This window comes from Enoplosus armatus, chromosome 24 (assembly GCF_043641665.1).
Source record: "Enoplosus armatus isolate fEnoArm2 chromosome 24, fEnoArm2.hap1, whole genome shotgun sequence".
NCBI classification, from domain to species: domain Eukaryota; kingdom Metazoa; phylum Chordata; class Actinopteri; order Centrarchiformes; family Enoplosidae; genus Enoplosus; species Enoplosus armatus.
The window spans coordinates 11,241,933-11,258,343 of NC_092203.1; the positions used below are offsets into that span (position 1 = coordinate 11,241,933).

A 16,411-nucleotide genomic window follows, 5' to 3' on the forward strand; every position below is an offset into this window, starting at 1 on the left:
ATATTGAGAGCAGGAGTTCTGGTGCCCTCCGGTGGCCATAGTTAGTAACTACAACTGCACGCATGTAAAGGTAGACGCAGTAACATAAGCACCACTTCCGGTTACATCATTAAAATAAAACTTTTTTATAAAAGACTAGTGTGTAGTATTATTTTAACTTCAGTTTGAATGTTTTACTTACAGAATTACTATACGAATGTTTCTGACATGTCTCTCAAACGGAATGCCAGTCGGTAATTATCCATCTACAGCGATATCCCAAACTCAGCTCTCAGTTTGGGTCCGGGAGGCAGACACACCCTCTACTTTTAAGAGTAGGCTTAAAACTTTGCTTTTTGATAAGGCTTATAGTCCGGGCTGGCTCAGGCTCTTTACACATTCATGTCCCTCTGATGCATGTTACTAACTTTATATCTTCCCCAGAGTTTCTTTGTGCTTTGTCGTCTCGCAGGTTCCTGTGGATCGTGGTCCTGGTACGCCTGGCTGCTGCCACCATGGGCCCGCTTGACTCTCATCACTACAGTTATTATGTTTAGTCGTAGTTCTGCTACTATTAAAGCTGTTATTGCTATTATTACAGCTGTAACTACTATTATCAGTCATATTTCCATTATTATTATTATTATTATAATTATAGCTGCTATGGCTACTGCTAGTGCTGCCATACATCTCTGCCTGTCTGCTTGTCTGCCTGTCTGTCTGTGTTTCTACGTCTCTCTCTCTCTCTCTCCCTCCAACCCAACCAGTCAAAGCAGATGACCGCCCACCTAGAGTCTGGTTCTGTTCGAGGTTTCTGCCTCTTAAAAGGAAGTTTTTCCTTCTCTGTAATAACATTATAAAGAGTCGGTCTTGACCTGCTCTATTTGTAAAGTGTCATGAGATGACTTTTGTTGTGATTTGGCGCTATATAAATAAAACTGAATTGAATTGAATTGAATATAGAGAGCAATTTCATATCAAAGTAATTTCAATTCAGAGCAGGAGTTTTGGTGCCCTCCAGTGGTCATAGTTAGTAATTACAACGGCGTTTATCTAAAGTTAGAGGCAATAACATCAAATCAGTACTTCCGGTTACACATTCACAATAAAACTTTTATTAAAAGAAACCGGTGTGGACTTTTACTTTGAACATTTTGACTGAACGTATTGCTAAGCGATTTGGTCTGACTTGATGCAAGTGGAGTCGACTTGTTTGTACACAGATGGACGAAACATTCTTAACATTTTCCTTCTAAAAAGCAAAAGTGGGAGACGACTCTATGCGAAGTAAAGTAGGCTTTCGTTCGCTTCGGCTAACATTGTAAACTAATCGCAAGACCAACAATTAGCGCTAGCTTTTCTCTCCACTGGCTCTAGTTTCTTTCTTGCAGTAGTGTAATACTTTTTAAACGAAAGACGATCTGGTAAATAGCTTGTTAGCTAGCTGCAGCGACAGTCAGCTATTTAATATCTAAGTAATGCCATATTGAGAGCAGGAGTTCTGGTGCCCTCCGGTGGCCATAGTTAGTAACTACAACTGCACGCATGTAAAGGTAGACGCAGTAACATAAGCACCACTTCCGGTTACATCATTAAAATAAAACTTTTTTATAAAAGACTAGTGTGTAGTATTATTTTAACTTCAGTTTGAATGTTTTACTTACAGAATTACTATACGAATGTTTCTGACATGTCTCTCAAACGGAATGCCAGTCGGTAATTATCCATCTACAGCGATATCCCAAACTCAGCTCTCAGTTTGGGTCCGGGAGGCAGACACACCCTCTACTTTAAGAGTAGGCTTAAAACTTTGCTTTTTGATAAGGCTCATAGTCAGGGCTGGCTCAGGCCTGCCTGGACCAGCCCCTAGTTATGCTGCCATAGGCCTAGACTGCTGGGGGACTTCCCATAATGCACTGAGCTTTCCTCCTCTCCCTCTCCATCTTTACACATTCATGTCCCTCTGATGCATGTTACTAACTTTATATCTTCCCCAGAGTTTCTTTGTGCTTTGTCGTCTCGCAGGTTCCTGTGGATCGTGGTCCTGGTACGCCTGGCTGCTGCCACCATGGGCCCGCTTGACTCTCATCACTACAGTTATTATGTTTAGTCGTAGTTCTGCTACTATTAAAGCTGTTATTGCTATTATTACAGCTGTAACTACTATTATCAGTCATATTTCCATTATTATTATTATTATAATTATAGCTGCTATGGCTACTGCTAGTGCTGCCATACATCTCTGCCTGTCTGCTTGTCTGCCTGTCTGTCTGTGTTTCTACGTCTCTCTCTCTCTCTCTGTCTCTCTTTCTCTCTCCCTCCAACCCAACCAGTCAAAGCAGATGACCGCCCACCTAGAGTCTGGTTCTGTTCGAGGTTTCTGCCTCTTAAAAGGAAGTTTTTCCTTCTCTGTAATAACATTATAAAGAGTCTGTCTTGACCTGCTCTATTTGTAAAGTGTCATGAGATGACCTTTGTTGTGATTTGGCGCTATATAAATAAAACTGAATTGAATTGAATTGAATATAGCGAGCAATTTCATATCAAAGTAATTTCAGTTCAGAGCAGGAGTTTTGGTGCCCTCCAGTGGCCATAGTTAGTAATTACAACGGCGTTTATCTAAAGTTAGAGGCAATAACATCAAATCAGTACTTCCGGTTACACATTCACAATAAAACTTTTATTAAAAGAACCCGGTGTGGACTTTTACTTTGAACATTTTGACTGAACGTATTGCTAAGCAAGTGGAGTCGACTTGTTTGTATACAGATGGACGAAACATTCTTAACCTTTGTGGAAGACCATTTTATACGAAGTAAAATAGGCTTTCGTTAGCTTCGGCTAATATTAAGCTAATCAGGAGACTCGAGGGACCACAACGGTGTAACCGACAATGTCAGCAAAGACAGTAAACTGTATAATGAGTAGTAGTAGTACTGAAAGGTGCCCTGCAGGGGGATGTACAATAAGCGTCTGTATTAAAAGTCCGTCCACACCCTTCTGAAAACAGACGGCCCTTTCAGACACACAGCTCCCAACATGAGCTCCCAGGCAGCTGCAGTCCGGCCTCTCCTGCTCTCTGCGCTCCGCGCCCGGACACCGGGCCCGGGGCTCCCACATAGACCCAGAAGAAACCTGAAAGTCCAGGCGACGACTGAGGCGGGGAAGCTGAAGAGTATCGATGACCTGCCGGGACCCAGTTTATCCACCACCCTGTACTGGTTATTTGTCAAAGGATATGCGGACAAGAGCCACTTGCTGCAGGTACAGTGCAGACTGCACGCTTTTAGCAGCTGTCATTATTTTGCAGTTAACTGAAAAGCATCTGACAAACTTCACCTACTCAACCTGCTCAAGTTTCAGATCATTGAAATGAGTGAAGGTTTAAATATCACAGCGTAAAAATACTCATTCAAATACTCATACTAAAGTTTAAGTACACGTGTTAGCTTCAAAATGTACATAAATATTAAATGTAGAGTTTTGTATATAACACTGGGGAACACTGAGTTAGGTCTGACAGCTGTTTTTAACTCATTTTTGGGTGCGGAATCCAAAACTGATCTCAGTTCTTCTCTATCACGTCAAGTTTTTGAACTATAGGATCCCCCTTTTCTTAAAAAATATGAAAAATACTGTCCTTAACAGATATGTGTGTGATAGTACTGACCTACTGGGAGCTGCACACACCTCTCACCGCACTGTCTCAGTTGTGACTGCACAAACAAGTTGCCACGTAGCTGTAGATGAGTCCGATCGTAATCAGCTGGCAAGTCTTACTACAGCTAATCAGTGGAAGTTTGCTTATCTGGAGGGGAAGCTGTGGAGAAAACACTTGACGTGCAATTTTGGAATCAGCATGCCAATTTTAGTTATAATCAGCATAAAAATCTAACTCAACAGAAAATATTTCTCAAATTGTTCCCCAGTGTAATAGAACATTATGTTATTGCATTTTAATTATTGAGCATTACCATGTAAGCAGTATAAAATGTTGTAGCTGTTATACTGTTGGGTAGTTTAATTATGAGCTGATTATTTGTTTTGGTTGAACATTTTAATCTGAAAAGTAACCAGTGACTGTAGCTGTAATGATGTAATAAAAGTATTCAAGTTCTGTACAAGTACCTCAAAATGGTCCTAAAATTCAACACTTGTGTAAATGTACTTAGTTACTTTAAACTCCAATTTCCACTTTTTATTTTACACTCTGACATTCTTTTCTAGAGTGTACAGAAGAGTCTTTACGGGCCCATCTGGCGCTCCAGGTTCGGCCCGTTTGACATTGTCAACGTGGCGACTCCGGAACTCATAGCTCAGGTGATCCAACAGGAGGGTGGCTACCCGGTCCGGGCCGAGCTGCCTCACTGGAAGGAGTACCGGGACCTGAGAGGACAGGCCTACGGTCTGCATGTGGAGTGAGTGGGGGCAGACGAGATGTTGTAGTATTAACAGAAAGTTTAAATCTGACATGGAGCTTCCTTTAACCTGAAAGTCTTTACATAAAAGTTGGGTCCCCTTGAACGCTCTTTTACTTTCTAGCACAGGACCGCAGTGGTACAGAATCCGCAGCGTCCTGAACCCCAAGATGCTGAAGCTGCGGGAAGTGTCGGCTTACGCCCCCGTCCTCCAGCAGGTGGTCGGAGATCTGCTGCGACGCATCGAGCTCCTCCGAAGTCGCAGTCAGGACCAGGCCACAGTTTCTGATATGGCAGCTGAGCTCTACAAGTTCGGCTTCGAAGGTGAGGATCACTTCAGTGATAGCAGATGTTGAGGTCAGTGGGGCAGCTTTTGATTCGACTGAACCTTCTCCCTGCAGGCACCTCCTCCATCTTGTTCGAGACCAGGTTGGGCTGCCTGCAGGAGGAGATTCCCCAGGACACGCTGCGCTTCATTGCAGCCACCAATGACATGCTGACGCTGTCCGAGACTGTGGTCCTCCTACCACGCTGGAGCCGCAGCGTCCTCCCCTTCTGGAAGCGCTTTGTCCAGGCCTGGGACGACCTCTATGACGTAGGTATGCAGCAAAAGAATCAACAAAATTTGAGCATTTTGGGGTTCCTATTTAGATTCACTCCCAAGTGAGTAAGTTGTTTGTTTCTTGTGTTTTCGTGTGGCAGCTCAGACCCTCATCAACAGGAGATTTGCTGAAATTGAAGCTGAGGTGTGCCGCGGCGAGCCGGCAGAGGGCCTGTACCTGACCTACCTGCTGTCCTCTGACAAGCTGACCAGAGCCGAGGTCTACATCAGCATCACTGAGCTGCTGCTGGGAGGAGTCGACACAGTGAGGAGGGGGGTGATCTGGTTTCTGCAGATGTCAGGGCAGGTTTTCCCTCAGGTGATGCTGTTTGTGTTCGTGCAGAAGAGTCAGTCAGACAGTTTTCATCTTTACAGAGAGCAGCCACTTCAAATCCTTTCACTCCAGAATCCACTTCTCTTCTGTGCACTGATGTGTTCAATATGTTTCATCTTTTTGGCTACATGTGGGAGAGCTGGCTGGATGATTTATCCATATTGTGATGAAAATATGTGTGTTAGGAACAAATTTGAGACCTTGCAGAAGGAATTAGAGATGTGGACTTGGACTTGACTCTGGACTTTATGGTCTTGACTTTCGACTTAACTGAGGACTTTGTCTTGAGACTTAAATGTGTCTGATCCACATCTGCACCAAACAGTAACCCTCCTGTTATGTTACAGGTCAAATTGACACACACACACACACACGGACATGGTTTCGGACATCTTTTGGATGTTTAAACAAACTGACTCGGGAACATCATTGCTGTTGCTGACTAATGAACAGGAGGGTTGATGTCTCTGTGTTGTCAGGAGGAACACGAGTACAGGGACGAGCAGAGAGCTCGTCTGGCTGCATTCCCAGGAGAGGTCGAGGCTTGTTGCTGTTGTTTTGTAGGCTGGTGAAATCAGGGCTGTAACGTGAGCGACGTGTTTCTGCTCTGATCTAATGATTACCACTACAAAGAAACAAGGCCAAGAAGAAGTTTAACTGTCTCACTCTGGCTGCTGAAATACTGTTTTCATTTGAGTGAAGCTGATGATTATAGATTCATGGCGGACGGATTCATCTTCACTAAAAGGTCAGCGGATCATATTTAGATGGTGGTCTGGAGTTTGAGCTTACTATCCACTTCTGGAACTGAAATGTGACAACTTCACATCCCGGTACAACTTCCTCTCTGTTAAAAACAAGGTTTTTTTGGCTCATCAACCTCATCACCCAGGACCCTTCACACCCCCTTCAACTCCTTCCATTTTCAACAACTCTATTCACTCATATAAGTAACTCTTACACTTGCATGTATTTTGTTTCCAATGCTATGTGTGCATTGTTAGCCATGCTAGGGGGTCAGCTATGTGTTCTGTGTGAGCCACGTCAGAGACAAATGTCCATTTCCTTGTGATGGACCATAAAGTTGTTATGATTTCTTCCTCTCCTGCCTGATGTCAGACCTCCAACACCTTGTCGTGGGCGTTGTACCGCTTAGCGAGAGACCGCCCGGCTCAGGATCGACTGTACAGCGAGGTGAACTCTGTGTGTCCGGGCAGACGGGAGCCAACCATCGATAACCTGAGCAGGATGCCCTACCTGAAGGCCGTCATAAAGGAGACGTTACGGTGAGCTGACAGCTGGATTTGGCTTGTGACCCATTAAAACAAGTCTACTTGTGACCCCCCATAACTGGTTGCTTTAATATAGTTGAATTTGGATCTCATGACATATTTCTTGGTTGAATAAAGCCAAATAACTACATGGAATATAGCGCTAGATTTAATGAAGTTTTTTATATGAGGCAGTTGGAGATAAGGACACAACTCAGAGTTTAACACACACAGTTTAACGTTTGAGGTAGATATTGGATCTTGCCAAAACGTGCTCAGAACTGTGTTGCGTTTCGGTCCATTTTCCGTCTCTGGGGGTCTGTTCCAGTAACTACACCTGTAGTATTTGCACATACTCCAGTGCCTACAAGTGTGTGATGTATTTCGCTGAAACCTGCGAATGTGAGGAGGCATTTCATATCTTACTGTGTGACTTCACCAGCTGCTTCTCAAGTGTTCCCTTCAACAATAGTTGATGGCATACAGGCACTTGTGTTTGCTGAGGTCTCAGATGTTTTTCTTTCCTGACATCTTTGACGTTGTTTAACTGGTGTAGAAGGATTTGAATGACGACATGCACATGGTCACACACTGCAGGTCACATCCTCTCTGATTTGGAGCTTGTTGTCTGTGTCTTTCTCCACCAGCCTTTATCCTGTGGTTCCTGGAAACGGACGCTTTATTTCAGAGAACGAGGTGGTTGTGGACAACTACTGGTTCCCAAAGAAGGCAGGAAAGCAGAACCAGGAGCGACACATTGGATGTGATGCACTGTTTCCTTCAACTGCTGCAAAAAGAATCACCTTTATTATTCTTTCTCTCCAGACTCAGTTCCATCTGTGTCATTACGCAGCCTGTCACGACGAGGCAGAGTTCGTAGACGCAGAGCTCTTCATCCCGGAGCGCTGGCTCCGTGCTGGGGTGCCCGGCAGTGGCTGTGGCAGGGCGACGCCCGGCTTCTACCAGCATCACCCCTACAGCTTCATCCCCTTCGGTGTCGGGGTGCGAGCCTGCGTGGGGAAGAGGGTGGCGGAGATGGAGATGCACATTGCTCTGTCCAGGGTGAGTGACGCACAGACACAACAACACCGTCCTCAGACAGACAGGAAGTCTCCTTCCTGGTCAGTTTGTGTGGTTCCTTTAAGCTTTAATTCTTGTTTTTTTAATGTTTTTCTTTGGCTTATATTCTTCAGAACACTGTCAACAACTTTACAATGCATACCAAAAGGTTTTAGATGTCTGAGGAGCCACTAGTTTTAGTTACTTCCATGCCGTATCAATGTTAACAAATCCCTCGAAACAAAATAAACAAATTATTTCTTCTATTAAATTTCATTGAAACCTTTCAAACTACAAACATAAGCTCCGTGGCGGAGGGGGTTAACCAAATGATTCAGACTTGGAAGACGAACAATGATCAAATATCCAACAGAATTAAGTTTCTTTAATCATGTAAAGGCTGATAGTTTGTGTCTTCTTGCAGATAATGCAGCACTATGAGATCCAGCCAGAAGACGGATCACCAATCGTGGAGCCTAAAACTCGAACCCTGCTCATCCCCGCAAAGCCCATCGGCCTGCGCTTCCTGCCCAGAGCCTGATGACGGCACAGGTATCAGTGATAACGACACACAGGCCTTAACCCGAGTTACTCACATCTTTGATTCACTCACACTGTGTTTTCTTTTCTTTTTGTGCTGCATTATGACGATGCAACGGCAGCCCAAGCTGACACCAGTCAGGTGGACCAGTTGTTCAGGTGAAAGTCACTGCTGTGACCTGTGGTTTGCATTTGAACTGCAGATGTCTGCACTTACATTTACAGTAGAAATGAGTTATCTGAGGGACTAAATTAAAGGAAGATTCTGGTGTTTGTCAACCTGTGTGAGGGAGGCTCGTGCATCTTTCCCTGACCTGCATCACTCTTAGTCTGTATTTTCCAGATCTGATGTGAATAACACCAGTTTGTACAAATACTGAAGTTTCCCTATAAGTATATTCAGCCCTCAAATGACTAATTTGAATGAATTATATGTCAGTTGAGGATACAAATGATTTATCTGACAACAAGGTGGAAGAACAGCCTGTGTTGACATGATACCAGTTTTTGTTTTGATAATTATGGTTTTATCTACTGTTGAATTTGTCCTTTCTTCACCTTTGTTTTCATTTTATATCAAACCGTGTTTAAATAGCAGCTAAAGCTATAAACAGTCTTAACGGCTGTAAGACGTTAAGAGTCTTCACAGATTTTGTTTCTATGTTGATGAGCATAATAATAAAAGCTGGAGATAACAACTAGTGTTGGTCTCTAAAATGTCCTCTATTAGGCCATAATCTCTGTGACACCACTGTAATATTTACATTTTTATTCTTTTGTCAATGTTTTTAAAGCTGCTGCACAAATAAAAAAATATATTTTCAATGTATTTGTGTACAGCCTCATCTCTCTAGGATGGAGAGAAAAGAACGAGACGGAAATGCTGTTGTACTTCTGGTGACAAGCCTCAGTTAAATAAAATGAAATCCTTTATTTGAGTGGTCTATTTGTGTTACATGTAAGCAGTATTTTATTTCTGGCCTGAAGGTGCCACTTGTTTTTATGTACCTCTACCTTGATGCCATTGGTCAAAGATGTTCAGTGACCATTTATACAAAACGGATGTGAAAATAGAAGCTGTCCATAAATCATTGTGGGTGGAGACTAAACCTGGTTGTCTGCAGCCCCCTGCTGGCCAGCAAACATAGTGTTACACTAGCTGCAGTAAAGGAAGCTGCTTTAGGAGGAGCCAAATCAAGTACATTCAACACACAAATGAGCAGATCTGAGGGGACGATACATGGTCTGAGGATGCAGTTTCACCTGACCTTCTTCACTTGTGTTTTGGGGTTTGTTGGATTTGTTTAACTTGTTCATGATTGTCTTTAAACAGACTTTGACACAGACCATTCACACGCTGCTGGCTGATGACAACAAGGCCAAAGTAATCTGCTGGGTGGCCACGGGGCAAAAATAAACTGTGGGCCCCTGTTGACCCCAATTCCTCACTTTTTCAGTCCATTAGCGTGCATAACACTTGGCCCCATGTTTGCAGTGAAACCAGGTCTTTAAAATAGATTTTGATAGAATAGATAGATGTATAAAAATAATAAATAATAAATAAAAATAAAAAGACAGCTAAGTACTGCATATTACACGTGGGAAATACAAATCAATATATCACCTGTGTTTGTGGAAGGTCAGTAATCAGGTCAATAAACAGCGCTGTATTTCACATCTCAGCCTCTAGGAGCCGCTGCGGGATCCCCTGACTTTTATCTAACTCAGTAAATGTGATGCGGGCTTCGACGAGTCCGGACTCGTCACTTTTTACAGCGGAGGCCACCTTCCTCACCCGACGCAGCGCGAGGCTCAACATCCTCCATCCATCCAGACCAGATCCCGGATGGTCCGACGCCTCATTTCAAATTCGTACGCATAGTTCTGCTTTTTAGCCGGCATGTAACCCGGGTTATTAATCATTTTCAGCCCGGTTTATGAGCGTCTTTCCCCCATGGAGGACTAGTCAGGTGGGGGATCCACCGCCCTGCAGGCTGCCGGGGAGGGACGGAGCTCCTCGCCGACGGGAATACACCCCGGTCGGGCAAGAAAACGTTGAATATGGTCGGTGTTTCGGGCTCAGGAGGCTCCTTTTGCCCTCATGTGAACGCGGACGAGGCGCGTCAACCTGTCGAGGATGATGGTGAGTGGCCGATTAACGCGCACGGTGCGTCTCTTTTGTCTCAGACACACGCACACAAACACCTGCTGTCAAACATGATGAAACCGGGGGGGTTGATGTAAATCAGCGAGAGAGGAGGCCAGGCTTCCTCCGGCCAACGGCGCTGTGTTGAATCGAGAGTATTGTGGCTTTAATCGAGGTCAGCTGGCTTCGTGTGATGGATGCTGAGGTCGGTGATGTCTGACCCGGATGGCCGCACCGGGGTCGATCATCCAGTCACAGTCAATTGCTTCTCATTATAGCAGATGGATGGATGGATGATGTGTTTATCCGCATGTCTGGACCTGTGCAGTTGGAGCTCCCCCAGAGGTCCCTGAAGGGGTCTCAAACAAACTGGGGACCAGTTTTAAACTCTCTGATGGTGATGCAGTGTAGGAGGAACAAGTCATAGGTGTCTCTCCTGGGATTAATCTGGAGTTAGGTGATTCATTGATTAGTCGACTGACAGGAACATTCTCTGATCCAGCGCCTCAAATGTTTGGAGTTGCCTCTTTCCTCTGTTCTGTATCTTGTAAACTGATCAGCTTTTTATTTCAGAGAGAGACCTGTTCTGGGTTGAACTCAAGTTAACTAGACGACTTGAAAAGGCCCTGGATGAACTTGGAGTCTGAGGCTTTTAATTTGTTTCTATTTATGGTTCATTGAAATGTGTGAGAAGCTTTGCAGGTCGATGACACCCAGGGGTCCTGCCTGCATGATGAGTTTGATTTCCCCTTTATTTTAGTCATTTGAAGTGTCCGAGTGAATGTGGTCTTTCAGTTGAGACCCAAAGGTCGCTTGCATAAGCTCTCTGTTTCAGTGTGTGCATCATGACTCATGATGTAACTGCATTTCTGGGTTCATTTTGTTGACTTTTCATATATATTTAAATTACCTGGTTAAAGGTAGAGGATGTAATGTCACATGCAGATGTCCTCGGAAGCTCCCGTGGAGTTTGACATCAGAAAAGTCCACGAGTTGACAAGCTGATGTTTATAAAAAACGAAACAATGTAGTATGGGACTAAAACACTGAATCCTACATTTCCCATAATGCAACACAGCTGCGTCTTGTCATTTGAACCCTTACTGCCTTTTTAAATACCCCCGTCTTTCAAACCCCACACCCCCAGGATTTCTGTTAGTGTACTTAACTTCCCATACGGAAAATACAACACGTTTGTTTCATTTTAAGGCAGCTTTAGTTCCTCAGACCGAGCTGTTTCATGGTCCATGAGACAAGAAGAAGTAGAGCCATTTCTACCCCCACAGGGGCAGGAAATAGACCAGAATGCATTGCAGCTACAAGGTTGAATTTTGATTAAAGTAGCTTATCTTTCTGTTGTACCCTCATCTATAACCCAGTGCAAGTTAACTGGATTCGTGCTCCCTGGAGGTCATTGAAAGGCATTCTGGGAAATGTAGGACATTGCTAACTGAAGAAGAAGACAAGGCAGGTTGAAGGAAAGTGAAAAACAGCATTTCATCTCAAAAATAACTCCTGACGTGTTTTGAGCTCCACAGACTGAAGTTAGAAAACAGTGAGAGGATATGAAAAACCCTGCAGACCTTGAACTGGCTCTTTGTGTATTCACTGCGTGTCAGGCTGCTGTCTTATCAGCGCAGTCAGGCGGCACGGCTCGAGCTCTGCAGCCCGCCGGGGGAATGAAAATGCCACAACACGTCGCTTCGGATCCGCTAGTGGGTCAACATCTCCGGCATGGTGCTGCTCGCATCCTCCCTCGCCCCGTCTCCCCTCCTTCTCTCCCCCTCCTGTCTGTCTGACTCTCATGTAGGGAAGGCAGAGTTTATTCTCCGGCTGCTGCAGCTTCACCATGATCTGATGAACACCCAGTCGCAGGCTGCTGTGCAGGTCCAGCTGCAGTTTGTGCCTCTTATTTAATCGCTGTTTTTACATTCAAATCACAGTATTACCAGTTTAATTGCATGACCAGTTAAAGATACTGGGGTGCTCGCTGATTGGTTACTTGATCTTATGGTAAGATGTAATTGGTTGTTGTAATAGGAAGACATGTAGGTGGTTAAACACTCTTAATATTCGTCATTTGATGAATTAAAAAAGACTCCAAACTGATTTTGTGTGACGTTAGTAAAGAGCGTCAACTGTTCATGAAAACACACACAGGTTGTATTGTCATGTTGCATTTCTTTGCTGTGCTGTGTTTCCTACACAGCAGTCTGAGAATCTGCAGGAAGCATGCCAGAGTTTGCTACGAGGCGTTCAGGGTCGAGCAGTAATGATAGGTGCCCAGACCTGAGCTAATTAGTGTACAGTCTCAAACTGAGACTGTGAGCTGAGACCTGCAGGCTGCTGAAGGCCAGATGTTTGTTGTTGGCTGACAGGTGCAGAGAGGCAGACCGAGCAGCCCGAGCAGCCCGAGGAGAGTCTGCACTCTTCTGAAAACTGTTGCTCATTCCTGCTTCAGGATTATTAAAAACAAGCAACATCTCCCCTTTTTGATCCTGGACTGTGCAGAAATCCTATAACTACAGAATCTTTTTGCCATCTTTGCTGCAGTTTCATCTTCTCATTGAGCTCTTGCCACTGGAGAGGGTGACAGGATGCGGACCTTTAACTTCAGGTACGAATAAAAGCACCAGCTGAGTTAAAACGATAAAAGCAGCTTCTTTTTGTAATGTTTAAGTCAAATCTTTGACCTCGCAGAGGTGCGGAGGTCGAACCAGATCACTGCAAAGATGGAAACTGGTTCATTGTTCTCTGTGGCTGAAGCATTGAAGCTAGAAATAATTGGCTTGATTGCAGCTCCTCACGTTGGAAACGCTCCGAGTGGCATCGACTCTTCCGTTGTGTGATCACACATGCCGCACTGTTATTGGAGGTGGCATGTCGGGGCGAGCAGAGAGGATCATGCGTTATTCCTGCACGTGTCCAAGTGTGAATGCAGGCATTGATCAGCTTCATTTGGTTTTTGAATGAGCTAGAAATCAGTAATATGTTGTTTGTTGTTGACCAACAATCCTAAACCCAAAGACATTGTTTATTATAATGCATGACCAAGTGGTGGTTTTCTTTTCCTTATTTATGGAGTTTAATGTGCTCTCTGTCTCATCTGCAAGGAGAAAGCTGTCATTGTCCAGGTTTACATATCCTACGTACACAGCTGAAATATTTAGTTCTCAGATCAATGTTGTGTTGGGGGAAAAAAGCTGTTTTGTCCACCTGCATCACAGAATGAGGCTGCGACAGATGGAAAGAGAGAAATGTGTAATTTTCCTGCCGACCGAGGCTTTAAATTGGCCAAAATGAATCTCTAAGGTTGTGTCTGCTTGTGGGAAGGAAAGAATTGAAGTTAAACAGGGTGCACTACTCAGTTGAAACAGGACAGGTTTTAAGAGCTTTGTTGAAGCGGCAAATCACACAGAAATCATATGAAGACCTGATATATCTGGGATGTCCTCTCTGTTAAGTGATGGCAACTATAGTTTAAAGAAAAAACCTCCTGCAGATGAAGAAAATGTATGATCCGCAGAACAGCAGTCACGCTCAAAGCATCGTCTTTCTTCCTCTCTTGAACCTTTGGTGTAAAACTTCACAGATTTCTTGACATCACACCTCAAAGAATATTTTCCACCAGCTGTTTCTTCCTACGTTGTGGATCTGCCAACATTCAAGTTCTAACACTGCGTTTAGTTTCTCCTCCACGGGAACAAACATCATTGATATTCCAGAGTGGCTCCCTCAGGGCGGCGGCGGACAGGGAAAACAGTGAGCTGGTTGGGGGCTGTTCAGTCATACTGAGCAGCAGGATTAAGACAGTGTGAGAAAGAGAAGCCTATGTTATAGGAGGGTGGCAGTTATGTAAGAATGTATTTAGTTCCTGGAAGTCCTCAAACATGCTGCTGCAGGTCTGATGAGACCTGAGAGGGACCTGCAGGTGACAAATGATGGACAAAAAGACAGGAAGTGTTAGTGATAGTCCTGAGAGATTGTAAACGGCCTGCTGTTAATCCAGAGCTTGCCTGACCTCGCCGCCGGCCGCACAACATTCAGTCGAATCTCATTATCTTTGTGCCTGAGGTGAACAGACCACACAGATACGAGGATTATCAACGCTGCTCGGACGCAGAGACTGATGTCAAGTGATCAGCGTGAAGACGATTAAACTGTCAGAGCTTTTTATCCAGGTTAAGTCAAACAAACTATTTGGAGAATGAGTAAAGACATGAACATGAAACAAATATATATAGAGATTGATTTTCATCTCTGTGTGTCTGAGATGTTGGAAGACTAAAAGTCAGGATATATTGGCTTCTGCTGCTTCAGTTATGTCCATTTTTTTTTTTAAAACTTGCAAGTTCAAGTCTCAGCTTTTCTTTCTTTCAGGACTAAAAGCAGACCGTTAAAATGAGTTTATTTGCTTTTCAATGCTGAGGTTATGACGTTTGGTTACATATCTGAGACCAAGTCCTTTAACTGCAGAGACCTAATAATTCTATATTTGCAAGACCTTTTGTATTTATTTTTTACATTTCCAGGATTTTCAGATATAGTCATTTGACCTATAAATCACAAAGTCAGTCTAAATCAATCAGAACTATCAAAACAAAGACCCATGATTAAAAGGAAAGTCTGTCTGTGTCTCCGCTATTGCTGAAGTGGTTAGTTCATGAATTGATTGATTAATTCTATTGACATTTAAGACATTTATCAAAAAGGCCAAACACACTCTGGTTCCAGCTTGTGAGGATTTGTTGTTTTATATAATTACTGAATACATTTGGGTCGTATCATGAGCTTTGGGAACTTGTGATGATTCATTCTTTTTTTACATTTTATACACTAAAACAGTTTGTCTAGAGGCATGTGTTCGATGCTGCCCTCTCAGCAGTCTGTCAGGGTGAAAACAGTCTGACATGAACAAAGACCTCTGTGTCTTCCTCCTCCTCCTCCTCCTCCTCCTCTTCTCTTCCTCTTCTCTTCCTCTTCACACCGATCCCCCATCAGCAGATTCTTCACATTCTGTCCAATCAGAGGAGATGACGGGAGATACATGTGGTTTTAGAACTGGAGCAGCTCATTCACGCTCAGCCTTATGTAACCTGCTCAGTGAGTGTCTGAGGAGGTGTGAGAACGCCTCGGCCTCTTGGCGCCGGCGGTCGTGCCTAATCTCCCGCAGTCGTGCGGGTGTTTTGTGGGTGAGAGCCGTCGACCGCTGCAAATAACATTCATTTGCACAAGTCACGTAATGTTGCTCTTGTTCTGTAAAAAAGTCATGTGAATCACCTGTGAGTCACCTTCTTCCAATGAAGATGAGAACTGACTTCTAATCATTTTGGTTTCTTTTGGAGCCTTCAGATCTGAACAGAAAGATTATTTGTGTTGTTTTGCATTTCGACACCTGACCTTCTGTGGTAGATTTGAAGGAAGAAGGTTAAAATGTTGGCTTTTAAACACCTTCATCATCTGATCATCACAATCACCAGAGTGATGTTCTTCTTTTCCCAAAGAGATTTCATTTGTTAATGCTGAACCAAAAAGATGAACAGACCAAGTCATCATGTGGATTGTTTCTGTTTATTTATTTGTATTCATATGTGGAGACACATTACATAATGCCTCTCTGCTGCTTCCAAAGATGCTGAGCAATTACAAAATTCTGATTTGTGTCATTAATGATTTCTGACATTTTAATTCAGAAGTCAAAGGAGGAAAACTTCAGTTAACTGAGCATAACAGGTGGTGAAGGTTATGTGTCAGGCTCTTTCCCCATTTCCTGTCTTTATGCTAAGCTAGGCTAACCAGCTGCTGGCTGGACAGACGCAAGTGTTTGAGGATTCTGCAAAAACGGCTGTAAAGGTCATGCCCAAATTCTTTGTTTTGAGGTGGACATGAAAACTACAGTCCACATATACACTGTAGTATAAAACTAGTTTGCATCATTTCCCACATTAATTAGCTAGAAAGGCCTACCTACAAACTGCACAAACCGGTCTAAAAAACTGGGTTAAAATGTCCATCATTCCCTGGAAAGCATTGTCTTCAGCATTGTCATGCTGCTGTTCTTGG

At 43.8% G+C, this 16,411-nt stretch overlaps 1 protein-coding gene across 4 annotated transcripts; it reads left to right on the plus strand.

Moving 5' to 3' along the window:
- Positions 1-3,009: 3,009 nt before the first annotated feature.
- cyp27a2 (cytochrome P450 family 27 subfamily A member 2) lies at positions 3,010-9,135 on the plus strand. 4 transcript variants are annotated; one of them, XM_070930653.1, is made up of 10 exons: positions 3,010-3,243; positions 4,207-4,397; positions 4,522-4,721; positions 4,799-4,996; positions 5,100-5,263; positions 6,452-6,618; positions 7,251-7,332; positions 7,429-7,665; positions 8,087-8,214; positions 8,325-9,135. In XM_070930653.1, the coding sequence occupies exons 1-9, from the start codon at positions 3,019-3,021 to the stop codon at positions 8,201-8,203; spliced, it is 1,581 nt and encodes a 526-aa protein (XP_070786754.1). In that variant the 5' UTR covers positions 3,010-3,018; the 3' UTR covers positions 8,204-8,214; positions 8,325-9,135. The 4 variants fall into 4 exon arrangements, 3 of the variants coding, with proteins under 3 accessions (XP_070786754.1, XP_070786751.1, XP_070786752.1); XM_070930650.1 differs by having other exon boundaries at positions 7,251-7,665; XM_070930651.1 differs by having other exon boundaries at positions 4,799-4,992; positions 5,105-5,263; positions 7,251-7,665.
- Positions 9,136-16,411: the final 7,276 nt, after the last annotated feature.